Genomic DNA, 26,346 nt, shown 5'->3' on the forward strand with positions numbered 1-26,346 from the left:
TCACAATATTATTAAGGAGTTACACAAAATGATACTTCACATTTAAGTAATTATAATTTAAGTTTATATGTTTCTACTAACTAAATTGAGTTTATATATTTCATATATTACAATATTTATTAATTAATTAATTATTTTTAATATTTTTATTATAATTTAAATTATATATTTAATGTATCATAATATTAGTGCATTTAAATATAATTTAAATACATATTTTTATTTTACGATATTATATTTAAAATAAATATTCAATCTTTTTAAAAATCGTTAAGTACTTTTCAACTTTAATGATAAATCATTCTTAAATATTCAAGAGTCACTCGGAAAAACTTTTTACTTTTAATCTCAAACTCGAACTCGAGTAAGATTTGAGTTTTTTCTCAAATTTATTAATATTTGACTTCGGGGTGTTTTCAAGTTTATAAGATAATATGAATTATGAAAGGCAAAAATTGTGTTCCATTTAACTCAAATATCGTTCAAAAAACATTAAAAACAAAATCCAAAATAACTCAATTGCTGCCATTATTATGCATTGAAGATAAGCATATTGGAATTTGATTATAAAAAGGAAAAGAAGCAATAGCACTTTATATTTGTAACTTCTGTTGCTGCAAAATAACTTTCAATCAGTTCTTCTTTGGAACCCCGAGCCTCAGTCGGAAATCCTCCTCCATAAGTGGAAGTCCGTCACGCAACTTCACCTTTGGTTCCCATCCGAGCACCTCTTTTGCTTTGGTTATGTCCGGCTTCCTTTGTCGGGGATCATCAGGAGTGTTTTCCACCATCGATATCTTCACCTCAGGATTGATAAGCTGCAAAAAACACCACATTACCAACAACTAAATTGATTGTTTTCTGGGATACATCGGTTATACGAGAAATGTACAGAAAACTAACCTCCTTCACGGATTCTGCAAGCTCGAGCATGGTGAATTCACCTGGATTCCCGATATTGATTGGTCCGGTGTTCTCTCCTTCCATAAGTCGGATTAAGCCGTCAACCTTGATTAATTAAAACAAAAAATATGAGTATCAAGTGCCATTAATACGTAAAATAATTCGATTTTGAACAAGAATTTGAACAGCGTACCATGTCCGAAACATAACAGAAACTCCTTGTCTGTGTTCCAGGTAATTGAACAGTCAAAGGCTCATTGCTGCAAAATTTAAAAGTAAGGTATAAGCACTGGGAATCATCTTATATATCTCCATAACATCGTATTACTTACCGGAGTGCTTGAGCTATGAAATTGCTAACAACACGACCATCATCAATGTTCATGCGTGGTCCATAAGTGTTGAAGATCCGAGCAATTCGAATCTCTGTTATCATGAAAAATGAGTGTAAGAATCTTCATATGGGAAAATGAAAGATATGAAAAACGAGCGGCGAGCAAATGCTGCATTGTTTACCTATGCCATGCTGCCTATGGTAATCAAACATCAAAGTTTCAGCCACTCGTTTTCCCTCATCGTAGCAGCTTCGAACTCCTGCAGCATATGGGTAACAAGATCGTTAGGATACTTGGACTCAGGTGAGAGGATTGAAAGAGCAAAAAACTCTTTCTCGATATCGAAAAACATACCGATAGGGTTAACATTTCCCCAATAGCTCTCGGTCTGGGGATGTTCCAAGGGATCTCCATAAACCTCTGAAGTTGAGGTAAGTAAAATCCTGTTTTCCAGACAATCAAACCATGAGAATCTTATAAAAAAACCTATACAAAATCGATAAGTAACAGTCTCAAACCTTGCTCCGACACGCTTTGCCAGACCCAACATGTTCAATGTACCGATCACATTCGTCTTTATTGTCTGTTTATTGCCATTAAAGAACACAGTTCTCAGACATAAGAATCCTCACATGACCGATGTCTGATCTAGGAGACAGAACATAAACATACCTTAACAGGATTGTATTTGTAAAAGATTGGCGAAGCCGGGCAAGCAAGATGGTAGATCTGATCAACCTCAATGAGCAACGGCTCAGTGACATCTGATTTGAACACAAACTAAATTTAGAACATGAACATATATACAAACACAAACATACAAAATTCTCAGCCTATGTCCCAATGAACAATACCATGACGAATGAGCTCAAATCTCGGATGTCCGATCCATTTCTTGAGATTGTCCTTTGTGCCGGTAAAGTAGTTATCGACGACAATAACCTTAAACAACACAAAAAAAATCATAAGAATTTTCAAAAATGTGATCACAAAATCAATAAGCAATAAAAATTTTCAATTGAATTCACCTCATTCTTTTCATTCTCCATCAATTTATCCACTAAATGGGAGCCAATGAATCCAGCTCCACCAGTAACAAGAATTCTCATGTTGGACTGCATATAATCAAAAACATGTTATGTCGGATACGAATATATGTTCGATTTTTGTCATGTTTTTTTCATTTATTTGGATAATCATACCCTAATTATTAACATGAAATCTTAAATTTTGAATCAATTTTACCTGAAAAAACTTGGAAAATCTCAAAGGAGAAGGACTTGGAGGCTTCTTAGAAGTTGAGTTGTCAGTTCCATTTGACGACATTTTTTTTTTCAGATCCTACAGAGAAAACAAAGCCAAACAACACTCAAAATTTTCCTATTGCTCAAATGGAGAGATTATGGACTAATATATACAAAAATATGACCTAAAAAAGAATTATTTAAATACTAAAAAAAAGCAAAATTAAAGAAAAAATTATTGACCAAACTAGTACCAACTAGAGAGAGGAAGTAATAATGAAAACTTAACAAACAATCAAAAGCTTCACATTAACAACTCTATAATCCACACCAAACCTTAAATACATATATAAGTTTTTTTTGTCTCAGATCTAAATCTGCATCCAATGGCCTAAAATTACCATAAAAAATTATACCTTTGGAAAGAGAAAGTGAAGATAAAATCTGGGCTTTGCTTAGTTTAATGAAATTTATGAAGAAGTTTGAGAATTCTTTTAAAGGATTTGAAGAATACTAAATTAAAACTATGTAAGGTAGTAGAATTTAGAACAAGCTTGTATACAGTTGAAGTGATGTTTGAAGTGATTTGCAGTTAAAAGGAGATAAATCCGTGAAGTCGCGGTGGTGATGACGTGGTTATGAGTTTAAAATTGGGGGAAATTTTTTAATTACAGTTGTCCTGCCTATTATGGAATGCCACGTGGGTTTTCTTTCACCGATTAGCGTGTTCGGTGGGGTGACTCTTTTGGGACACTCTTGTTTGATGCCACACTAGAATACACTTGTCTTTGGTATTTTTTTTTCATACGTGTTATTTTAATTTTTATATAATTTAATATTTTTGTAAAAGACTAATAATTATATAATTTGAAAATTTGTGATAATATTATTTATGTTTATCCAAATGGTATGAGACGAAAATAAAAAGGTTAAAGTGATCGATGTAGAATTTTTAACTGGATATTAAATTTTACTGCTAGTTAAAATATCCCGTAAAAATACAAAATAAAACCAAAATAAAAATTTGTATATATTATTACTTTGAAATTAAAAAAATAAAAGGTTTAATTCTACTTTTAATCCCTATATTTTTAAACATTTGAAATTTGTCCCTCTATCTTTAATTTCAAAAATTAATCTCTTTTACCATTTTGGTTTAATAATTGAAATTCAATTAATTACACTATAACAAAAATTCCTTTTAAATTATATAATGTGACATTTTTAAATAAAAGAATGATCATGTGATCAATTACACGGTGAAAATCGAATAAGCAAATAAAAGTATAAAATGTAAGGCTATAAATAGAGGCATTTATAGATAGAGTAGTCACTTACTTTGAACTAGGCTTAAGTTTATATTTTTCAATCTCGGTCTAACTTGACCCATTCTATTATTTAAAAATAATAAAAATATAAAAATAGGTTAATATTCATATATTTTTATAATTAAATATTACATATTCGTTTTATTTAACCATTACAATTTCAATTTATAAAATATAGAAATTCTATGATTATATACAAAAAAATAATATTGGTAAAAGAAATAAACAACTACGTCAATGGTGAATGGTGATATTTTACTGAGCGACATACGCGTCAGACTAGGATTGGTTGGAATCATATTTTAATGGTGATCCGCAAATAGATAAATGTCCAAAATTTTAGTGTGTCGGCTTATCCACCACGTCGGATACAGCTAACGTCCGGTTTAAAGGGTAGAAAAGTACAGCTGAAGTGCATGATTGCCAATAGTGCAGCGTCACCCTTCCGCGTCAGATCTAAAACATTCAACTTTGACCTGTTTTCCAAAGCCGTGACAGATTAAAATCTCCCTTGAACTGAAATTCCGAGTATATATTTCTTATATTTCCAAAATAATATTTATTATATATTGGTTACGTAAGATTTTTATTTGTATTATCGTCAGAGTCCGTGTTGCAGTAGTAAAAGACTTGCCTTGAAATAAAAAAAGTGTTTAATCGATATAGTTACTCATTAAAAAATATATTTATAAAATTTTTATAGATAATTATTCGTGTAATTCTTCTAATTTTCAGTTTATTATAAAATTTAAATATAATAATTTGAATATTCAAGGAATCATCAAGGAGGAGGTAAAGAGGAGAAGATAGTATAGACTGAGAGGTCGGTTCATATGTGATAGGTGAAGAGTCGAAGTAATAAGCTGAGGGAGAAAGGAGGAAAAGAGAAGGTTAGAGACTTAGGGTGTGTTTGGTTGAGTGAAAAAATGGAGGGATGAGAGAAAAGAGTGAAAAAGTGGAAAGAAAATAAGTTTTGATTGTGCTTGGTTAGAAAGAAAGTGAGAGGAAAGGAAATAGAAAGGATAACTATTTTCCATTCGAATTTATAAAAAATACTTCTTCTAAATTGGAATGATGAGAAGAGAGAAAATAAGAGATATATGTATGATTGTTCAAAATTATGCATTTTTCAAATGTATTATTTTCTTTCCATTTTACCATCTCTTCTACCAAGCGCGCTTATAGTTATATTTTCCATCATTCTAGGTTTTCAGCTTTTCAATTTTCTTTTTACTATATCAAGCTATATTTTAAAATGTGTTTGGTTGGGTGAAAAAGTGGAGGAATGAGAGGAGGGGTGGAAAAATGGAAGAAAAATAATTTGAGTATGCTTGGTTTTGAAAAAAAGTGAGAGAAAAAAAAAATAAAACGGATGACCATTTTTCATCCTAATGCATAACAATCAATCTGTCCAAATTGCAAAGATAAAATGAGAGAAAATGATAGAGATGAGTATGTTAGTTCAAAATTATGCATTTTTTTAAATATTTTACTTTCTTTCCTTCTATTTTTTAACTCTACCAAATAATAGATGGAAACAAATTCTATTTTTCTATCTCTCCTACTAAGCACATCTCCGGAAAGAAAAATTATGTTTTTCATTATTCTAGTTTTCTACCCCTTCAATTTTCCATCTTTACAATTTTCTTTCTACTCTACCAAGCAAAGCCTTAAAGTTTTCTGAAGAGGAAGAAGGTTACCTAAGGTATTTGGGGGATGAAGGAGTTGATCCTTAGTTTCTCGTGTGTTGGTGTATATGGAAGGGCAGAGCTAGAAAATTCAGATTGTGAGGTCAATTTTAAAAAAAAAATTAAAACATTTATAGAAGTCATATAAACTAATGCAATTTTTTCTTCTTGGTCTTTCTTTACTTCACTAGTTGACTTTCTTTTAAAATATTTTTCCATTCTCGTTAAACATTTAGAACAAATATATCTAAGCCTTAAATATATAAGGTTTTTATGAAGCCAACATGCCACTACTAATTTTGTTTCACAAAAATAAACTTCACTTAACTGTTTTTAGTGTTATGAGAATGCAATATATCAATTCTCGAACACGAGATTCATAATAATCACACTAGCAACAACAATTTCTAAATAAAAAGGTTAAATTTCTAATTAATACTAATTTTTCGAGGCTTTGTATTAATTAATCCTAATATATTCAAGGATTTGTATTAATCGACCTCTAAAAATTATTACCCAAATTAAGAATCTCATTAAAAATTATTTAATAAATAAAATAAATAAATATTATATAAAAATCTTAATTTATCATAAGAAAATCATAATCTTAATTTTCTCGAGATTAATCAATAAAGCATTAAAATAAAAAGAAGAGTTATTACTTTATTTTTATATAATTTTTTTTAAATTTGATGAGTCCTTTTCAAATTTGTATGGGATAAATTTTTTTGTAAGGCTATTTTGAATCTTTCTAAATTAATACATGAATTACATAAAAATTAAAATTTTATAAATACTATTTATTTTTTATTTTTGTGGGGTCAATTGACCCACAATATTCAACTTAGTTTCACTGTATAAGTGCCATGTCATCGATAATATGGATGGTAGGTTGCTTGTGTGGTCGGCTACGTGTCATGTCCATTACATGTTAATTGTTGTCATGAATGATAGTATATGATCCTGCTCTGACATTCTCTTTACTAAAGCTGTACGAGATTGTTATGCCTTGGTGGCCCTTTGAAAGCAAAAAATGAGTGGCCTCTCAATTGTCTTAAATGAAAATTTTCAAAGAATAATAGATTTGTTAAAGATAAAAATTTTCTAAAAAATAGTTTATGTAATTCTTAAAGTTATTATTAAAAAGCAAAACAATTTTATTATAATATTTGATAAAATTCCAATCCACAAAGAGACAAAGGAATAAAGCATCTCATGGTCCTATATTAAACTATAACGTTAGAATATATACCTTCTCATTTAAATAACAATAATAAAACTATTAGCAACAACTAATTTAAGTATCACCACATGAAAATTGTGTATGGATTGATTAATTGAATTAGTTAATTTAAGTTATTTATGATTAGAATTTAATGATTTTCCTCTTATCACTAAGATGAAATATATATAGAGTATTGGTCGATTTCTTTACAAAAAGTCTTTAAAGTATTGTTCGTTAGATAGTTAATCGAATTCCCAATAATTGAATGTAAAGGCGTAGCTAAGGTGGCTAGTAGGGGCCTCGATCCCCCTTAAAATGAAAAAAATATTTCATTTAAGCCCTTTAAAATTTGTAAAATTTTAAATTAGTAAAGGTAAAATTGCACTTTGGCCCCCCTAAAATGATAAAAATTTGATTTAATCCTTTAAAATTTATAAAGGGCATAATTGTAAAAAAAGCCCTCAACCTTTGGGGGCTTTTGGATATATGCCCCTAACCTTTTTTTTTTTTGAAATCAGCCTTTAACATAACGGATTTTTCAGACATCAACCCAGTTGAAACAGTAAACGTCAGCTGACCGTTAGTCAATAGCCGATCAAAAAATTTGGTCTACGTGGCGTTGCTGTTGACCGATGACGTAGCTCACATTAAAATAAATAAGCTGACGTGGCAAAAAATTAAACAAATTTAATTATCATAAAACCAAAAAAAAACCCTAAATCCCCAAACCCTCAAAATCGTTTTCCCAAATTCTAAAATCCCCAAATCGTGAAATTCCCTAAATCGCTAACCTCTGAAATCTTTCATTGAATTCCTAACAATCTTCAAGTCCATAAAATCTTCAAATACCTAAATCGATAGCATTCCGAAATCTTCTTGAAATCCCTAAATTTTTTATGAATCAAATATTGAATCCCTAAAACTATTAGGAACAAAATCGTGAAATCCTTTAGAACCAAATCGTGAAATCCTTAATCTTTCCAGAAATTTTTATTTTTCTTCCTTGTCGTCTGAAATCATGGATTCACATAGTTTGAATAGTCAGCCTAAAGATTGGGTAACGCATGGTTCGAATGGTTCGAAGAAAAAATCATCATATGCAAATGTTGTTACTTCATCGCGGAAAGAGTATGCCTACGATGGACCAGCAGTAAAATGTCTCTGCAATAAGTTAGCTCCAAGAGACACTTCATGGAGCGATTTAAATTCGGGGAGGAGGTTTTATGGTTGTTCAGATTTTTGGGTAAGTAAAGAATTTTTATTTGCAAATTAAGCTTGAGCTCAATTTTGATGATTTCATAAATCTCAGTATTTGTTTTGTTTTCATTTTGGATTATTTCAATTTGGCTGAATTGAGATTTGTTTGTAGGACGGTGGTTGTGATTTCTTCAAGCGGTACGATGGGAAAATGTGTGACCATGCGACTGAGTTACTGCGTCAATTACGTGATAGTGAACAAAATCTTTTGAAGGATAATTTAGCACTTAGAAAGAATGCTATGAATTTGGTTGCATTTGATGGTAAACATAATGGTGGCAGTAGTGTTGTTGACATTGAGGTTGAAGGAGGTAGATCAATTTGTGGTGTTGAAGGAGAAGTAGCATTAAGGAAGAAAATGTTGACCATGAAGCAAAAAATTAAAGTTATCAAGAAAGAGAAGTCAATGTATAAGATGTTATTTTCTTGCTCTATGTTATGTATTGTATGCATCACCATAGGTTTCTTTTTTGGCAGTACTGGTAAAAGGCATATGCAACTAGCAGTTGCAAATGTTGATTAAAAAATATTAGTTGTTTTTTTATGTAATTTAACATTATGCTTGGAAGTAATGACCAATATTTATTGTTTATGCCTAATTTAATTTAGCTTAATAAATAATACAGTGACAATAAACATAAGACTAAAAGGATAAATTTGATCATTTAAGCATATGATTTGGATAAATGTACTTTACAATTTCGATAAATGTACTTTATAAAAGCATATGATTAGTCTATACAACATTCACCCTATACACCATCAACGCTATACCAGCCAAAAACCAAAATGTGAGTGAGCTATACATAAACCAAAATGAAAACCAACATATTGGTTTTCAATACAACAAAATAACATTCAACAACGGGAAATTCCAAAACCAAAATGTTTTAGGCTCAAAATGTAACTACCATCTTCTGTTCCAAAGCCAAAATGTTGTAGGCAAAATACCTTACACAGTACTTTTTAGATCACGAGCTGTCACGAGATGGTCCTGTTAAATAGAAAATATATACAACACAAGTTCAAAAGCAAGTATTATAGTGAATCACAAGACAAACAACAGAAGTCATTCAAAACAAAATAACAATGATTTACTCGTGTTTCCTGCAACTGATTCTTGTGTTCCCAAGTGGTCGAGAGGAGCCTTTCGCTTGTTATTTCGCGACTTGGGTGTTGAAGAAGTTTGTCCAGTACCATATTGGCATGAAACTGTCGTCATGTTGCTTGTGGTTCTACTAGACTACAAGAGCATTTTATATTAATATTAACATTGTATAAAATAACTCATATCAATAGTAAAAGGAAGAAACTTACTGCAAAAAATAGAAGATTTCCCTTAGATTTATCTAAGGTAGTTGACCTTTTAATGAAAGATTTCCCTTTTTGTTTAGGTGGTTGGGCATCTTGCTGCAAAAAATTAAACATAATCATTGGTTAAACAAAATAAAAAAAAATTTAAAATAAAAAACGTACTCAATATTTATAACTAAAGAACAACACTGTACCTGTTTCGAATTTGTGAAGACCGCTTGTTATGGCCATGTTGGCCACATTGAGTACATGTCATGAGTAGACCTTTCCTACTCAAATGACCAGGCTTCAATTTTTTGGGTTCATCTTTGGCCATCCTCCTATTCTTTTTAGGCCTCCCAGGCATATTCCTTTCAATAGGAGGTAGCACAAGTTGAATACCAGTTTTTTCCCAATCATGTGGCCCATTTATGGGCTGCATTGGAAAAGAGTAAGCTTTCTTGTAGGTATCAATGTGATAATATTCATGCAAAAGCTTTCTTGTAGGTATCAATGTGATAATATTCATGCAAATATTCATCTGGTTGAAGCCCTAGGTGATACATGGCAGCACATGCATGGAAACATGGAATCCTACTTATTTGCCAACTTCTACAACTACATATCATTTGACTTAGGTCTACTATATACTGATAACTTCCTTTCCTCAACTCACATCCATTTTCACCATTCCATATCAGTTGCCACTCTACACAGTCCTTCTTGTTGGCATCAAACTTAGCTTTCACCAATGGACCATAATTTTGCTTCCATCCATTACATAACTTCCTTTTTTGTACTATCCTAGTCATCATCTTGGTCTTAATATCCTCAAGCATTCTGATAATGCTTTTGAACCTAGCTTCGACAATACTTGAATTGAATGCTTCACACAAATTGTTGTCAACTATATCTGATTTACAAGTAGTCCCCAAAAATGCCCTAGCCCACATCTTTGGAGACTTTTTCATCAGATTATCGTAAACATCCTTATCTTTCTTCTCCAGTGCTGAACATAGATTCTTCCACTCCCTCTCAGTCGTGCACTTTACAATCTGCCAGAAATCACACTCATAAGATTCCCTAACTTCCTCCTTGACAAATTTGCAAATACGTGCCTCGCACAATTCCTATGCTCCACCCTTAGTAGTATGTCAGAAATTGCAATCTCAAGGCCCTAAGTCAAATTAATGAACGAGATAAATTGTTAGAAAATTTTAGTTAAATACAAATAACAGATTAAAAAAAATAATATCAAGCTTAAAATTGCATATTTACTAACACTGATAATTGTGTACCCATACCCATCTTCTAAGCCCAAATCAGTTGATAGGAGACTGAGAAACCAACCCCATGAATCAGTGCACTCCACCTCAACCATAGCCCATGCAATAGGGAACATTTAGTTGTTTGCGTCTTTTCCAACAGCTATGAGAAATTCACTCTTAAATGGGCCTTTTAGGAAGCAACCTTCTAATCCAATGAGTGGCCTACACCCCGCTTTCCAGCCTCTCTTTAGTGCATCAAAGCACACATAATACCTCTTAAAATATGGAAGGGAGTCTGTTGTCACCCTTTGAACATCCATTTCTATTATGCTTCCTGGCATCTTTAACCTTAACTCATGAACATAGTCCCATAGCAAACCAAATTTATCCTTATAATTCCCAGCTATTTTCTCATTCACTATTTTCTTTGCTCTATAACAACAGTCAATGGTCACATTTACATGCATCTCAGAAGCACATCTTATTTGAATTTCCCTCAGGTTCATCTTAGGATGATCTTTGATAGTTGCTTCAAAATGTTGGGCAATCATAGCAGCAGTCACCATTTTTTTCTTAAAACTAATCGAACAATGGTGCTCATCCTGAAACGTCTTTATTTGCAAGCATTTCGCAACAGGATTGTAGCTAGCCCTAATTCTCCATGGACAGTTAGAGGAAGTAATGCACCTCACAACAACCCTTTTCGGTTCATTCTTAATAAACTTTAGTTGTCTTCTACATTCTTTGGAGTACTTTCGAATTGCACTTTTAAACTGTTTTCCATCCTTAAACAACATTCCCAGACTAAACTTTAACTTATCATTGTATAAGGAAAACTTACTCCTCTTTCTCTAACCATCTTCATGTTCTTCATCTTCATCAGACTCAACCAAGCTTCCATGTTCATCTGAGTCCCATACCTCAGTTTCATTTCCATCCTCCTCTTCTCCACTACGTGTAGCAGCAACATTATCTAGTCCATCTGATGTTGCAAAGTCACCAGCATATTTATCAGTAACATTATCCACTCTATCTGATATTGCAAAATCACCAACATATTCATCAGCAACATTATCCACTCCATCTGATGTTGCAAAATCACTAGCATATTCATTACCAGCAACTTCACTATCATTATCCTCTCCGACAGTAGACCTTAAACTAATATGTCCACCATTTTCCATACCAATATCCTCATCTACCTCAATACCAGTAGCAGACACACCTTCCCCATCAGCTTGTACCTTTCCTACATCACCCTCCTCACCAGATTCTACCTTTTCTAGATCACCTTCATCATCAGATTCTACCACTTTATCATTACCCTCCCTATCAACTTCCACCCGTTCAACATCACCCTCCCCAGTAGTCAACAAAAAAAATTTATCTACAATTATTGGGTTATCAACCTCATGTTCAACATATAACTCAATCCTTAAACTTGACCCAAAAGTCCAACATAGCTATGTTTGAAGTGTCATCATAAATCACTCTTAGATTATTTTGTAACCCTACTGTACCAGGCTCATGAAAATAGATTAACATGACAGTGTTAAACCCTAACCCAATTTTGACTATTTACATAATTCAAAATAAGATATTGTGTCTGGGTCTTCTTTAAGCCTAATCACTTCCCCACCTACATATCTAACATATGGATCCTTTACAAAGTGCCCACCCACATGCAAAATAATATAATATTCATCATCTGATGACATCTACAAAAAACAGTAACACATTGTAAGCAAAAAACATTTAAAAAACAAACAAGACAGTAGCAGAAGTCTACTAGTTTAACATCTTTTCTGAGAAAAAGCAATTTGCTTTGAATAAACAAATATTTTTCTGAGTAGAAAACATTAAAAAATAATAAAATAGAACTCACTACCTACATCGGGACCACTTCTTTGAATACAATACAAAACAGTAACACATGTCTACAATTTTAACTTTTTTTGCTTGGGTAACAGAAATCAACATCATCGGGACCACTGTCTCATCACAAATCGACAAAACAAACCCTACATTCTAGCACTGAAATTGCAATAATAAATCACAATTAACCATCTACAATTTTTACAACAGTTTTATCAACAACATTAGGACCACCATCGCATCAAAAATCGACAAAACAAACCCTACATTTTCGCACTCAAATTGCAATAGTAAATCACAAATAACCAACTAATCAAACCAAAAATGGAATTTATTTTCCCAACAAACCAAATAAGAAATCACCTACATTTCGATTTTGGGTTGCGGAAACTCTCACAATTGTTGATGTTTTTTCGTTCTCAACGATTTGATTCGTAAAAATTTTAGGGATTTCAAGAAGATTTCGGAATGCTATCGATTTAGGTATTTGAAGATTTAGGGACTTGAAGATTCTTAGGGATTCAATGAAAGATTTCGGAGGTTAGGGATTTAGGGAATTTTACGATTTGGGAATTTTAGAATTTGGGAAAATGATTTTGGGGGTTTGGGGATTTAAGATTTTTTTTTGGTTTTATGATTATTAAAATTTTTTAATTTTTTTGCCACGTCAGCTTATTTATTTTAATGTGAGCCACGTCATCGATCAACAGCAACGCCAAGTAGACCAAATTTTTTGACCGGCTGTTGATTAACAGTCAGCTAACGTTTACCGTTTCAACTGGGTTGATGTCTGAAAAATCTGTTAAGTGCTGATTTCAAAAAAAAAAAGGTTAGGGGCATATATCCAAAAGCCCCCAAAGGTTGAGGGCTTTTTTCCAATTATGCCTTTATAAAGATATAGTTTATTAAAAGGGTGAAATTGCATTTTTACTATTGTAAAAATTACAATTCAATTTCGGTCTCCCATAAAAAAAATTTCTAGTCGCCCCTAATTGAAGGTATTATCCATTGAGAGGGTTTTGTTTCTTGTGTTTTGCCGAGAGCCAATGTACTATGAGCGACTACCCTGAAAGCCTGGCTCACAAAGTTGGGAGTGTCTCAACTATATGTGGGCATACGGTCACCTACCAAAAGGTAACGTGAGTGTCTCATTTACACTCCTACCATTAAATCAGTTGATTAAGTAAATTATCATATTCTCACCTTGAATCTAAGTTATAATTAGTTGAAATAACTGAATATTGAAGTTCCTAACATCTTGTGGCTGTAGTTTAGTGGTAAGAATTCCACGTTGTGGCCGTGGAGACCTGGGCTCGAATCCCAGCAGCCACACAAAGAAAAATTTTTTACCTTCATTTTCGCAACCTCTGTTTTTAGGCTCTGTTCCTTTGGGCCTACTTATAGTTTAAAAAAGAACCCAAAACGCAAGTCGTTTTGTTTCCTAAATCGTTGCTACGAACTACACAAATTCTAAAAAACCATCGACTTGAAAAAAACGTATTCTTGTTTTCCGCTTTTCCGTCATTTTTCCCCTTGAGGTCTAGTGATTATGGATTTGGCTACGATGAATATCCTGTGGCTGTAGTTTAGTGGTAAGAATTCCACGTTGTGGCCGTGGAGACCTGGGCTCGAATCCCAGCAGCCACACTAATAAATATTTTTTCTTCATTTCCGCAGCCTCTGTTTCTAGGCTCTGTTCCTTTGGGCCAACTTCTTGTTTAAAAAAGAACCCAAAATGCAAGTCGTTTCGTTTCCTAAAACCGTTGCTACGAACTACACAAATTCTGAAAAACCATTGACTTCAAAAACGTTTTTTTGTTTTCCGCTTTTCAGTTTTTCGTCATTTTTCCTCCTTGAGATCTACTCATTGTTTCGACGCTTTGGCCTCTCATCGATCCACAAAGGTACGTTGTTCCTCATTCAGTTCTTTCCCTTTATTGCCTCTGTTTTTCAGTTTTGGTCACCGTTGCAAAATATCACGAGTTTAAAGTAGATCGCCGATCTCTTTTAGATCCACTGTATCTATGAGCAGATTATACGGGGTGTATATTGCATTTCATTTCTCTTTTTTTTTTTTTGTTGTTTCTTTTTTTCAATTGAACATTTTAGCAGATCGCCGATTTCTTTTAGATTCTCTCTGCCTATAAACAGATTGGATATGCGTGTGTGTAAATATATATTTGCATTTCTTCCTTTTTTTTGTGTGTGCGTTTATTCATTTGAAACATTTTAGGTTCTGCTTTTGATTGGTAGTTGGTGAGTCATCGCGATTCGCTCATATAAGTAAATTTAAGGCAACTGCTAGAAAAAGTGATCGCATAGCGGAGTGGATATCGCGTTAGACTCCGGATCTAAAGGTCGTGGGTTCGAATCCCACTGCGATCGCTATCTTTTCAAATCTTTTTCTTTTCCGATTTGAACTTAGTGGAAATTTATATATTTTAGGTTTTTTAGACAAATTTTTTTGCTTTAAAAATAAAAATTTGGAACTATGAGGAAGAAATTTGATGAGAAATGCGTGTTAAAGGTCAACGATAAGCCCATTTATGACATTTTAAAATTTTGGGGCAGTTTGTTAGTGTGTTCATATGCCGACAAATTTTCAGGTTTTAATGCGTCTACGGTAGAATATGGATTTGAATTTTATGAAACTTTGGTTGAGAATCTTAGTTTTCATTTGATTTGTACTTTTGCTATTTGCAATTTGTCCTTTGTTTTTTTATTTTTTTACGTATCACTTTTATTGAAAAAAAAAATTGAAAGGTAAAAGTACCAACCAAGCTATGATTGCAGTATTATCAGTTAGCGAACTGCATTAATCAGATTATTTACTTCATCTTAATGTAAGTGTTAATACCCGCAAAGACACGGATTCAAGTTCTGTCATCTCTTCCCTGAAAAAAAAAACCCCGATTCTTTCTTTAACACTTTGGTTTTTTTGTTCGAATATACTGAGTACTTTAAACTTACATTTGTATGATGGTTGATTGGATTGTCAAAATTCTGGACAATATTCCACAAACATGTCAGTCCATGTCGGATATGTAAATTGGATCTCTAAAATGAGTGACCTTTGTTAATGTCAAGTTTGAAGAGTAGAAAGCTTAAATTTATTTGAATTAGATTCTTTTATAGGGACATATGCAAATGCCCTCTTGTTTACTGATAATCTGCTACTAGTAATTTGTAAAACCGTGTGTAAATGGTTCTCAAATCATGAGCTAGTTAATATGAATAGAATTGGATGAAATGAAGTAATTTTAGACCTGAATAAACGAATGACGGCCCTCTTAGTTTACTGATAAACTGCTAATGGTAATGTGTAAATAGTTCTCAAAGCATGAGCTAGTTGATATGAATAGAAATGGATGAAATGAAGTAATTTTGGACCCGAATAAACGAATGACATCCCTTTTAGTTTACTGATAATTTCTGATGCTATGTGTAAAACAATGTGTAAATAGTTCTCGAACCATGAGCTAATTAATATGAATAGAGTTGGATGAAATGAAGTAATTTTTAGTGTTGAAATGATGGTGACTGTTTGAAGCAACCCACTATATGGAGAAAATGAAGTAATTTTAGTCTGAAGTTGTATGGAACAACCTTCCGCAAATGGTTTACTTAATGTAGCTGTTAAGACTGTTAACTTGTCATACTCCCAGATGCTATTGAAGCTTTATTATGATTATAGTCGACAAAATTTATCAACTTTTGTCGGCTGATTGCTTGTGTAAAGATTCGAGCTTATGACCAACGATATTAGGCATTTGTTGTCCTGTATTATGGGCTGAAATTGAGGTAGAATGTGCTTAAATTGATGGGACCAAGTGTCTGGAAACTACTTGATAGTTTTTGAAGCTTCATATTATCGATTTTATTTCCAATATTTGTTAAAACCATAGCACAATTAGTTTGTGATGAGCTATTGATTTTTGGGGATTTTACATGTTCATGCAGATGATTGATGATCAGCAGCTGGGGTTTCTTGCCAATTTTTTAGGGGTTTTTATATTTGGACTGGTAATTGCTTACCATTACGTGATGGCCGATCCCAAATATGAGGGAAACTGAAACCATTAGACAGTTAAATTATATTACATGTTAGATAAGAACTTAGATTATGTTCGTAAACATGTTAGTTTTCTTTGCATAATTGAACTGCTTGTTTTGGTCAATCTTCTTTTACATACTAAAGATTGATCTATGATCGATTTTCGTTAGATTTGAAGGATATTAACTTTTGTCTTTCAATGCATTTAGTGATGCTTTTGTCAAGATAGCGATTATACATGCATGGGCTTGCATGATATTTGCCTTGGAAGTATTCCTATCGGTAACATCTCTATCCAACATGTTAAGCCAAGTCCTAGTGATAGCACGTTGCTATTTGATGTTCGACATCTTTTCACTATAGTTGTAGAGTTTTGACCCTCCACATCCTTCAAATAACATGTCCGTATATTCAAGTCACATGATAACATCAAATCACTTGTGTTTCCATTCATTTCCTTTTATAGGAAAAACAAAGGCTACTTCCTTTATAGTCCTTAGAATACTCGTAGCTTGTGATGTTGAAGCCGATTTTTAGTTCATGATTACCATTCACATGCACCCACATGACACGTTCCTTGCAAGCCTTGCTATTACACTGTTGGATAGAGATATGACTATTAAGTGTTGGTGCAATAATAAGACATGGCATTTTTAAAAAGAGAATTCAAATTTGTATTCATGCACCATGGATAGAGAGAATATTTTAAATGTACACACAGGTATAACAATATCCAGTGTCTGAGTTGAAGAGCGTAAGTGGTAGTAGCATCATTTCTGATGTATTACACTGCTTTTTCATTATTTCCTCCCACTGGGAGAAAAAAGGAGAAAAGGCAGCCCTTTGCCTTGTCAATATCTTATTGTTCTTCAGATGTGAAATGTCTGATTAAATAGTACATGATGAGGCATGATTTTATTCTGTTTGTCCATTATGTTTTGGAGTGTTCTGGTGTTTCTAAAACTTGACATCACTTTTATAAAGGAAAGAAAAACTCTGGGTGCCCACATAATTTGTATCAGCTTTTTCCTTTGTCAAACCCGTCAATCCACATATACGATTTGCATTGCATTAGCACAAGTTATCCTATTTTTGTGTGGTTAGGCGCCCCACTACCGTGGAGTGGGGCCCCCTTTACTTTTTTTGCTTTCATGATTATGCAACTACTGCAAGTATTCCTAGTGCTTTATTCTTTTAAATTATCCATATGCCATGGATTTCCTTGGTTTTTTGTATTTTGTTGAGCATAAACTACTTCAGTGGAGAAATTAGTTATCACTAAATGATACTTACATTAGTGTGTGCTTAACTCAACTAAATAAAAAATAAAAGTAAAAGCAATATGTTAAATTAAAAATAAATTCATCCTTTAAATCTTCATCTATTTCTATTGAATTGATGTGGCTCACTGATAGATTTTGAGATTAAGTTTTAGGGATTTAGTAAAATTTTTAAAAATTGGTGGTCTAATTAAATTTTTAAATTTTTGTGAGATTAATGAGAATTTTAAATATTTTAAGTGAGTTTAATTAAAAAATTTAAAAAAACACAAAGTTTAATAAGAATTTTAAAAATTTGAGGGAGTTTAGTTAAAATTTTTAAAACTTAAAAGCGAAAAATAAGAATTTCCAAAATCATAATTTCCTAAAATTTAAGGGGCCTAGGACCTTAAAATGTCTAACTTTTATGGCAAATAGAATAAGTAAACAGTTATATACATCCACGTCGACGTACATGAATTAAATATTTTTAAATTAAGTTTTTAATAAAACAATCGATTTATTTTTTAACTTAATGTATAAAGATTAAATTATTTATTTTAAATAAAAACAAAACACATTTTAATTTTTATTATAAAATACCAAATAGTCGAATTTTAATATTTAAGTATTCACAATAAAAATCACATTGTGGACTATTATTAGTCACACCATGAAATGGAACCCTAAATGATAAATTTCACATCAATGGTGGAGTTGTCCTAGGTGTTGAGCTGTCATTGAATCGATGAAAGTCTAATCAGCAGATGTTTTTATAGTTAACATTTCAATTATAAATTCAATCCTATCATTGATTCATTACAATTTTTTTAATATATAATTCTAAATATTATTTAATTGTGTTTATTATAATTATATTTATAACTTTCTTATAAATATATATAAATGAAATTTACTAAAGAGCGGTCTTAAACACACATTTAGATTAAATTACATTTATTTTTAGTAATATCTTTTGGTTATATAAATCACGTTTAATAAGCTGAAAATACAATAATAAATAAAATAAATCATACAAATTTCCACGCCATCACTGTAAAAATAAGCACAAATGACAAATCAATTATCAGTTCATCACATAAATTTAAAAATAAAAATTACAGTGTACGATACACAGTACGAAAAACAAAAAACGCATTAAATTTTTTCTTCACACATCCAAAAATATTTCTCTCTCTCTCTCTCTCTCTCTCTCTCTCTCTCTCTCTCTCTCTCTTTAAACCTAAAGATGGAAACGAGAACCGTTGATTATGAAACAGACGACCCGAAAACCCGACAGCAGCGACGACAACCCGATAAATAAAAACCCGGCGAAACCTAAAGCCACGGAGATATCCGATTGCACGCAAAACGAGTTCGAGTCCGTACACGTGGGCGTACCTCTTAGCGTTTTCGCGAACGCCGTTCCCGCGGAGTCCGCCGACAACAATAAGTACGCAAATACCTAATCCAATATTAAAAAGTAATTTAACAAACAAAAAGTTAACTCAAATTTAGGATTTTAATTTCGATTTTTTTTATAGCAGGAACCTGATCGTGGCCGAAGTCGAACCAAACTTGGAGGATTTCGGGGAAGAGAGTGGAGCCAGTGGAGATCTCCCAAACGGAAACGCCCATTTCGAACAATGAATATAGAGCAACGATTGCGTTCGCGGCGAAAACGAATCTGCGGTGAGATTTCGAGTTTTGAATTTTAAATTTCTTTAAAGCTTTAGTTTTTTGAATTCGAATTTTGGAGGAAAAGAAAAAGAAAATTAAATGCTTTCTTATAAGCTTGTTATGTTTTAAGATTAAATTCGGTATAAAGCAAGTAAAAGAAAAAGGTTAAGAAAAAACTAACCTGAAAGCGTCATAATCGAACCAATGAGGGGAACCGGAGCCGCGAGAGTTAGTGACCATGAAAACGGAGGAAGCGAGGGAGAAAGTGAAAGCGGTGACTCGGAAGACGAGAATCAGTGAGTTGAAGCGTTTGAGTTTACGGAGCGTGACGGTGTTGTGGAAGTGAGGCGTAGGGATTCGGTTATGAGGGGAAGGGGTCTCGCCGTTGCGGAAACCCTGCGGCGACCGCATGATGATGGCGAGTGTAGTGATTTAATAATGGGAGGAAGGAAAAGGAAAATGAAAGGGAAGAAGAGAGAGTCATGGGAGAAAGGGGGAAGGAATTGGGAGAAGAAGAAGGCAAGGGGAGTCACGAGGGAGGGAGGTGGGAGTCATGGGATAAGGGAGGAAATGAGAGGGAAAGTGTTGGAAGGAAAGTAAAGAAAAAGAAGAGGGAAAAAAGTTTAAGAACATAAAAGAAAAGAGGGTTTTTTATTAAATTAAAAAAAGTTTTCACTTCTTAATATTTAATTTTGTTCTAAAATTTAATGTTATAAAATAATACTAAATCATGTGAAAAGAATAATTATACTATTAATAAAATTCCGATTAAAAAGAAATTAAAATTAACTTATTTAGCCCTTATATTGTAGAGTCGCATCATACACCGTGACGAAGTGATTGAGCAAAAACAATTAACCCCTTGCATCTTCTAACTAATGAGTTTCATATTTAAACTATAATAGTAATGTGAATTGGATGATTAGCTAGGAAAAGAAAAGAAAAAGTAAAGCAAAAGTTTTCTCTAAGGTATGGTCACCTCTAAACATGTTATAAAATTCACTTTTTTTATATTTTCTTTTATATTGTATTTATACATATCTATTTTATGGTCTATTTTCGGGATTTTTGGCTGCTTCTCTCAAGAATGTTATTCGAACCTACATTCTCCTTTTGGGATGTAATGTACCTTACCATTGTATCCAACCACTTGTTTGTGAAGTATTTATTTCTTTATATTTGTATGATTGAATCAAATTTATAGTTTCATGCATACATTTGAATCACAATCAAAGTTTCACATATATAATTATACCAAATTAAAGTTCATGTATACAATTACACATTAAACCAAAATTCATATATAATTTTAAGATTTATTCTTATATTATTTAATTTTAATTATTAAAAACTTCATTTGATTGGTAAATTATGTATGCAATAGTCAAATTAAATTTAATGTTTTAATGATTAATCATGGTGATAATAATTAATCATTGTGAGTTGTAATTTGAAAAAAAAACACATGATTGAAATGAAAAAAAAGTTAAAATTACTTTTTTAAAATTTTATTACCTTTAAGTTATTTTAAAATAAATTTATTAATTTGAAAATAAAATAAACTTTAGATGTTAATACACTCATTAATTTAATTAGAACTATATGTTTTAAAATAAATAGACAACAATATAAGAGATAAATAACTAAAGTTTAGGCTTAGGACCATAAATAACTAAAGTGTAGGCTTAGGACCAAAGTTAAGAACTAAAATGATAAAATAAATAAAAATTAGAGTCTAAATTTATCATTATGTTATAATTATTAACGTGTTAAATTAAATGAATGCAATCTCTTAAAACACAAAATAAAGATATCACCTAAATACTAATACATATCCATTCAAAGTAGTAATTTTTATATTTTTCAAGTAAAAATTTGATTTTAAGTTTTATGAAAAAGTTTTACTCATAATTAAGAGTCCAATTTAACTTATTTTTTATGTAATTAAAATTTAATATAATGATTGAATAAGGAAAAATCTCAAAAAAATAAATTATACTAAAGGTCACTAAACTATTAGTAAGTTCACGTTTTGATCACTCAACTTTAAAAAATTATAAAATGATTACAAACTATTCAAAAGTTTTCATTTAAGCCACCGGCTATTAAAATCGCTGTTGGCCTTCTTTGCTCGCACCACTTGCATTGATGAAATCTCTCCTTCCCATTCTCATCTACAGTTTAATTTTTTTCATCAACTAGCTTTGAATGTCATGAATTTGTGAACCAAAATCCAAACAGCTTTCTTCTCCAATATTTGACATTGATCATTAGATTGACTTACATCTAATTTATGTTATTCTACTCATCAACAAACAATAATCCATTGTACCGACTATTGAATAGTCACTTGAAACTCGCTAGTTAGATTTAAAAAAGAAAATTTACAACCGTGACTTAAATGAAAATTTTTAAATAATTTAATTACTATTTGTAACTCTTAAAAATTAAGTGATAAAAATATAAATTTACTAATAATTTAGTGACATCAAGTGTAATTTACCTGAAAAATTTTTGAAAGAAAAGAGACAAAAGAATTAGGGGACAATCACTGTTACGGCAGCCCAACAGGAATAGTGGATTTATAATAACGTTAAAGTAGATTTTATTTTAGTTTGACTGTCGTCTATAACATTTTTAGCTTGTTCTTTTTTTCTCTTCACGCGCGCTGTCCTGTGTGAAAAGCCAACTTGTTGCCAGTCATGTACTGCCCTTTTGGGTTCTGAGTTTCCATTCATTGGCTTCTGTGTCGCACGCGCTCTAAAGTTGAAAAGGGAACAGTTGTTTCATCTTAATTTTGCCTCTTGTGCGTCTCTGATTGGTCAGTAATTATTTTGACTTTCAAAAAGATGTGTTTCACATCTATAGTTCATTTCAACCGCGTAGGGTTTATTTTCAAAAAGATGGAGTGGGTTTAGGGGTGAAATTGATTTTCGAGTTGTGAATCATGTAGGGTTTATTTTCATTCGAGTATGAGACTCGAGTTTAGATTATTTCAAGTTATTTGTTTGATAATTTTGAAGTCAAGTAATTTTAAGTTTGAAATATTAAGTCGAGTCATTTTTTATTTTGATTGAGTTTGAAATTTTTTGTGATTAAATTAAATTGAATTAAATTTAGATTCGAGTTAATGGAAATAAAATTTTAATTCATATTAAAATTAGTATGTTTAATGTATGCCAAAAGGATACTTATACCCAATATTTGTATTCGAGTTCAAATAATATAATATTAAAAAATAAACTTTTAAAAAAAATTTGAAACCAATTTGATCTATCCAAAACTAAACGAAGGAAAAGTTAAACCTAAAATTAGAGAAAGCAACATGGATCTTTAACTAAGGGTGTAATTGAGTCAAGTTAATCTCGAATGCTGTCAAGTTTGACCTCCAAGTTTAACTTGAAATTCGGAGCTTAATATTTAGCTCGAACTCAAAATGAACATCTATATGTAAGCTTGAACTTGTCTCGAGATATAATTGAACTACTTAAGTTCAAGTTTGATTATTTCAGACAAGAAAAGAAAGTCATAGTATCATATGTAAATTTATAACAACCAAGATTCAAAAACACCTTAAAACATGTTTATATTGTAGGGCTAAATTCAAATGTAAATGATGTACGACATGAGTGTCGAACGCTGATAGTTGTACTGATCTTTGTCGAATGGTGAAGAATCAATATGTACACTGATCCGTCGGGAAAACTATAAGTTCATAAACTCTGAGTTTTCAAGCAATTTTATCATCCCAGAAAACACACAAGGGAACATTAATTTAGAATATAATTTCTGCTCATTATAGCATTGAAGAGCCCTTCACTATAATTACACATTGTTATTTCATTAATTTCTATGGAAGCAACAAAATATAAAACTTAAACTAGTTAATGGTTTTCAATTTGAAGATCTCAAGTTCGAATCTTTTATTTTTCATTGTTGTCGTTAAGAACGAAATCAATAATCTTGACTCGTATTTAAGGCGTAACTACATATATAGGTATGAGATTATAACATTTTAAAAAACTTTTAAATACATTAAAAAGAACTTACAAATTTAGAACATAATGTTACTAGAATTGTCCATGGACTGGGTCGGACCAAGTTAAAAAAAAATAGGTCCAATCCAAAAATGGGCCTAAAATTTTATCCAAACTCGACTCAGATAAAAATGCTAAAACCTGAGCCCAGGCTGACCCACCCTTATTAATTTTTTTAGATTATTTTTATATAAAATAAAATTAAAAATATAATAAATTAAATACACTAAAACATTCAAATAATATTTCCCAAAAAATGGAAAAAGAATTAAAAAAAAACCTTAAAATAACACTAATATAAGTGCAACTTAGCAAACAAATACATTTACAATAGTAATAAATGTAGAAGCCCAAATTGCCCGGGCCCAATTATATCAAAACCCAACCAAACCTCTAAACCCACTAAAACTCTTAACCTATGACCCATTTACATCTACCCAAACCCATTACAAAACCCAAATATTAAACCCAATTCAAAAGCCCATTAAGCCCCCCCCAAAAAAAACCTAACCCCAAAAAAAAAAGAAAAAAAGAAAAAACCTAACCCCTCTAAAAAAAACCAAGAAACCCTAGCCACCTAGCCACTTTCCCACTTGCCCCATTTTTCCTCCCATTTTTTATATCCATTGTCTACCACCACCACGTACAAAATAGAAAAAGAAATAATAGAAAATCATGTAAAAGATGGCTATAAGAAGCCATTCAAAATCATGTAAGGGGGGGATTTTACAAAGATTGAAAAAAAAAATACAAAAATCCCTTCAAATTTTAAACACAAAAAAAACATCAATAAAAAAGGTTGCATCTTTTTCTTTTTCCTCTTCTTTCGAATCTTTTTTCTTTTTTTATGTTGTTTTTTCTTTCTTTATATATACATATATTGTTAAAAAATTATCTTTTCCGCCACTGTGGTGGTGTGCATTGGTGGATGACGACGGCGGCGACCGATGATCGACCGTGACCGCCCCCCTTGGCGGATTTCCTTTCCCCTCCTTCTCTCTTCTTTCCCCTTCTTTTTTTAGGTATTTTATATATATTATGTATATATTTTTAATGCTATTAGTTATATATTTCTTATGTATATATTCCTAAATACTATTATATATACATATATATATATATATATTTTAAATACCATATTGTGTATATATTACAAATTATTACTATTGCTAGTATTATTATAACTATTATTATATTAGTGTATATTTTATGTACATATGTATATATATATATTTGTACATATCATTATTTTATATTATTATTGTAAATTTTTTATGTATATATTTTTTATGTACGTTTCCTAATATTTTCTTTTATTGTAGATATTATTATTATTATTACATACTTTTATTATATGCATATATATATATATATATGTATTTTTATGTACATATTATTATTTTATATTATTATTACCAAATATATCATTTTCCTATTTTATTATTAGTACATGATTTGTTTTATTTTGTAAATATCATTATTATTGTTATTCTAATATTCTAGTATTCCATGTTAATATTTTTCATTAATGATATCATTTTTTTTTCGTCCTTTATCTATTTTAATTTCTCATTTTAGGAATATTTTTCTCATGTTTTAATTAATTTCAAAAATAAGGCAATGTACCGATTTAATATTAAGCCATCGATTTCATCGCTATGTTGGGTGAAATTAAATGGCTTGTGTTTAAAAACAGGACACCCTTTCTAAAAAAATCGAAAACTAAAATTCTCATTTTTCAATCGGATCACGATTAAATATTATATTGAACTCGTATTTTTGAAAATCAAGTTAACACATGTTTATGAGATACCAATTTTGGGCGTCGCGAGGTGCTAATACCTTCCTCACAGAATCGACTCGAACCCCAATTTTTCTCTGGACTTTCACGTAGACCTAAATTTGGCATTCTTTTGTTTTAAAATAATTTTATTAGGTGTCCGATCACACCTATAAAAAGGATCGGTGGCGACTCCTTTGTTAATAAAATCGAAAGTTGGTTTTCAAATGTTTAATAAATCGCCACAATTAGCGACCAAGCGAAACTAAATTTTTTACGTCACTACACCTGGCGACTCCACTGGGACCTCCATTTTGAGAGTCGAGTTGAATTAAGCGCGTGTTGTCAAAATTTTCAAAATTCCGTGTTCAAATTAATATTTAATCATGATCCTTAAGTTTTGTTTTTGAAAAAATCATACATACGTATCTCTAATTTGTTTTATCTTTCGTTTTAGTTTTGTAGTTTTAAAATAAATGGAAGGATTGCAAGTTTCTCCCACACACCGTGCACTTGCATTTTGCATAACATAAGCTCTCTACCCGGCTCTGTCTGTTTAAGTGAAAGTAAACGCTATGCCTTCGTGAGTTAACTCGTCCCTCCATGAAGCTAGTGAATACTTTGGGTTACATATAACTTATGCTTTCGTGAGTTAACTTGTCCCTCCGCATAGGCATAAGTAAATGTAATCCTCGAATTGAACTCGTGAGCCTGTGATGGGTTATGACCGAGGCTTCGTGCTAATCTTAGCAGATGATAGTAAGAGCAATTTGAGTACCTGTCTAGAACCAAAACCGCATATAGTGAACCATACGAGCCACCCAACTAGAGCCATGCCGAACCTCCGCTCGTTTAGTAGTCACCGAAATAAGTACACGGGAAAAACACATCTTACCTTCTATTTCTTTTACATTTGTGCTTTCTAAGTAAGGGAATCGAGTCCACTGGACCAAGTAGCTTAATTTGTTAGATTTTGCACAGTTTTTCTCTGTTTATATGTGTTGCGCTAACCAAGGTCGTTTGTCTGTATTTTTATTTTTCATCATGCATCGAAGGTATCTTGTTAGGAAGGTGTTGATTAGAGATTGGTTGCCAAAAACGGGTTTCTAATGGAGGAGTC

General features: G+C 31.7%; 3 protein-coding genes, 1 long non-coding RNA gene and 3 other non-coding genes across 9 annotated transcripts; 5 read left to right on the top strand and 2 right to left on the bottom strand.

Moving 5' to 3' along the window:
• Positions 1-439: 439 nt before the first annotated feature.
• On the bottom strand, positions 440-3,117 carry LOC108464561 (UDP-glucuronic acid decarboxylase 6-like). Of its 3 annotated transcripts, none has more exons than XM_017764916.2 (12): positions 2,899-3,117; positions 2,484-2,579; positions 2,267-2,353; positions 2,093-2,180; positions 1,911-2,002; positions 1,757-1,821; positions 1,593-1,681; positions 1,420-1,497; positions 1,236-1,329; positions 1,097-1,163; positions 904-1,008; positions 440-818 (listed from the first exon to the last, which is right to left on the bottom strand). In XM_017764916.2, the coding sequence occupies exons 2-12, from the start codon at positions 2,562-2,564 to the stop codon at positions 633-635; spliced, it is 1,032 nt and encodes a 343-aa protein (XP_017620405.1). In that variant the 5' UTR covers positions 2,565-2,579; positions 2,899-3,117; the 3' UTR covers positions 440-632. The 3 variants fall into 3 exon arrangements, with proteins under 3 accessions (XP_017620405.1, XP_017620406.1, XP_052876006.1); XM_017764917.2 differs by lacking the exon at positions 2,899-3,117 and adding an exon at positions 2,737-2,860; XM_053020046.1 differs by lacking the exon at positions 2,899-3,117 and having other exon boundaries at positions 2,484-2,656.
• Positions 3,118-13,676: 10,559 nt separating this feature from the next.
• Positions 13,677-13,748, top strand: TRNAH-GUG (transfer RNA histidin (anticodon GUG)). The gene has a single exon. It is a non-coding gene; the product is annotated as a tRNA-His (tRNA).
• Positions 13,749-13,991: 243 nt separating this feature from the next.
• Positions 13,992-14,063, top strand: TRNAH-GUG (transfer RNA histidin (anticodon GUG)). The gene has a single exon. It is a non-coding gene; the product is annotated as a tRNA-His (tRNA).
• Positions 14,064-14,728: 665 nt separating this feature from the next.
• On the top strand, positions 14,729-14,801 carry TRNAR-CCG (transfer RNA arginine (anticodon CCG)). Its single transcript has one exon. It is a non-coding gene; the product is annotated as a tRNA-Arg (tRNA).
• Positions 14,802-16,376: 1,575 nt separating this feature from the next.
• On the top strand, positions 16,377-16,694 carry LOC108461840 (dolichyl-diphosphooligosaccharide--protein glycosyltransferase subunit 4A-like). The gene has a single exon (XM_017761805.2). The coding sequence runs from the start codon at positions 16,377-16,379 to the stop codon at positions 16,488-16,490; it is 114 nt and encodes a 37-aa protein (XP_017617294.1). The 3' UTR covers positions 16,491-16,694.
• Positions 16,695-18,802: 2,108 nt separating this feature from the next.
• Positions 18,803-20,021, bottom strand: LOC108463062 (CASP-like protein 4C1). Its single transcript, XM_017762999.2, has 3 exons — positions 19,591-20,021; positions 19,281-19,416; positions 18,803-19,194 (listed from the first exon to the last, which is right to left on the bottom strand). Exons 1-3 carry the CDS (start codon positions 19,818-19,820, stop codon positions 18,973-18,975), a joined length of 588 nt encoding a protein of 195 aa, XP_017618488.1. The 5' UTR covers positions 19,821-20,021; the 3' UTR covers positions 18,803-18,972.
• LOC128282498 (uncharacterized) lies at positions 19,050-19,522 on the top strand. The gene is made up of 2 exons (XR_008272778.1): positions 19,050-19,182; positions 19,274-19,522. It is a non-coding gene; the product is annotated as an uncharacterized LOC128282498 (long non-coding RNA).
• Positions 20,022-26,346: the final 6,325 nt, after the last annotated feature.

This window comes from Gossypium arboreum, chromosome 10 (genome assembly GCF_025698485.1).
Source record: "Gossypium arboreum isolate Shixiya-1 chromosome 10, ASM2569848v2, whole genome shotgun sequence".
In the NCBI taxonomy this organism is placed as follows: domain Eukaryota; kingdom Viridiplantae; phylum Streptophyta; class Magnoliopsida; order Malvales; family Malvaceae; genus Gossypium; species Gossypium arboreum.

Bases quoted from the DNA above. Each gene is read 5' to 3' on its own strand.
- LOC108464561 (XM_017764916.2), bottom strand. From the start codon at position 2,564: ATGTCGTCAAATGGAACTGACAACTCAACTTCTAAGAAGCCTCCAAGT. The intron at 1,498-1,592 runs GTATGTTTTTCG...CATATGCTGCAG, and splicing joins GGGAAATGTTAACCCTATCG to GAGTTCGAAGCTGCTACGAT. The intron at 819-903 runs GTTAGTTTTCTG...TGTTTTTTGCAG, and splicing joins TTGCAGAATCCGTGAAGGAG to CTTATCAATCCTGAGGTGAA.
- LOC108461840 (XM_017761805.2), top strand. From the start codon at position 16,377: ATGATTGATGATCAGCAGCTGGGGTTTCTTGCCAATTTTTTAGGGGTT.
- LOC108463062 (XM_017762999.2), bottom strand. From the start codon at position 19,820: ATGCGGTCGCCGCAGGGTTTCCGCAACGGCGAGACCCCTTCCCCTCAT. The intron at 19,417-19,590 runs GTTAGTTTTTTC...ATCTCACCGCAG, and splicing joins TTCGATTATGACGCTTTCAG to ATTCGTTTTCGCCGCGAACG. The intron at 19,195-19,280 runs GTTCCTGCTATA...ATATTGGATTAG, and splicing joins TCGACTTCGGCCACGATCAG to GTATTTGCGTACTTATTGTT.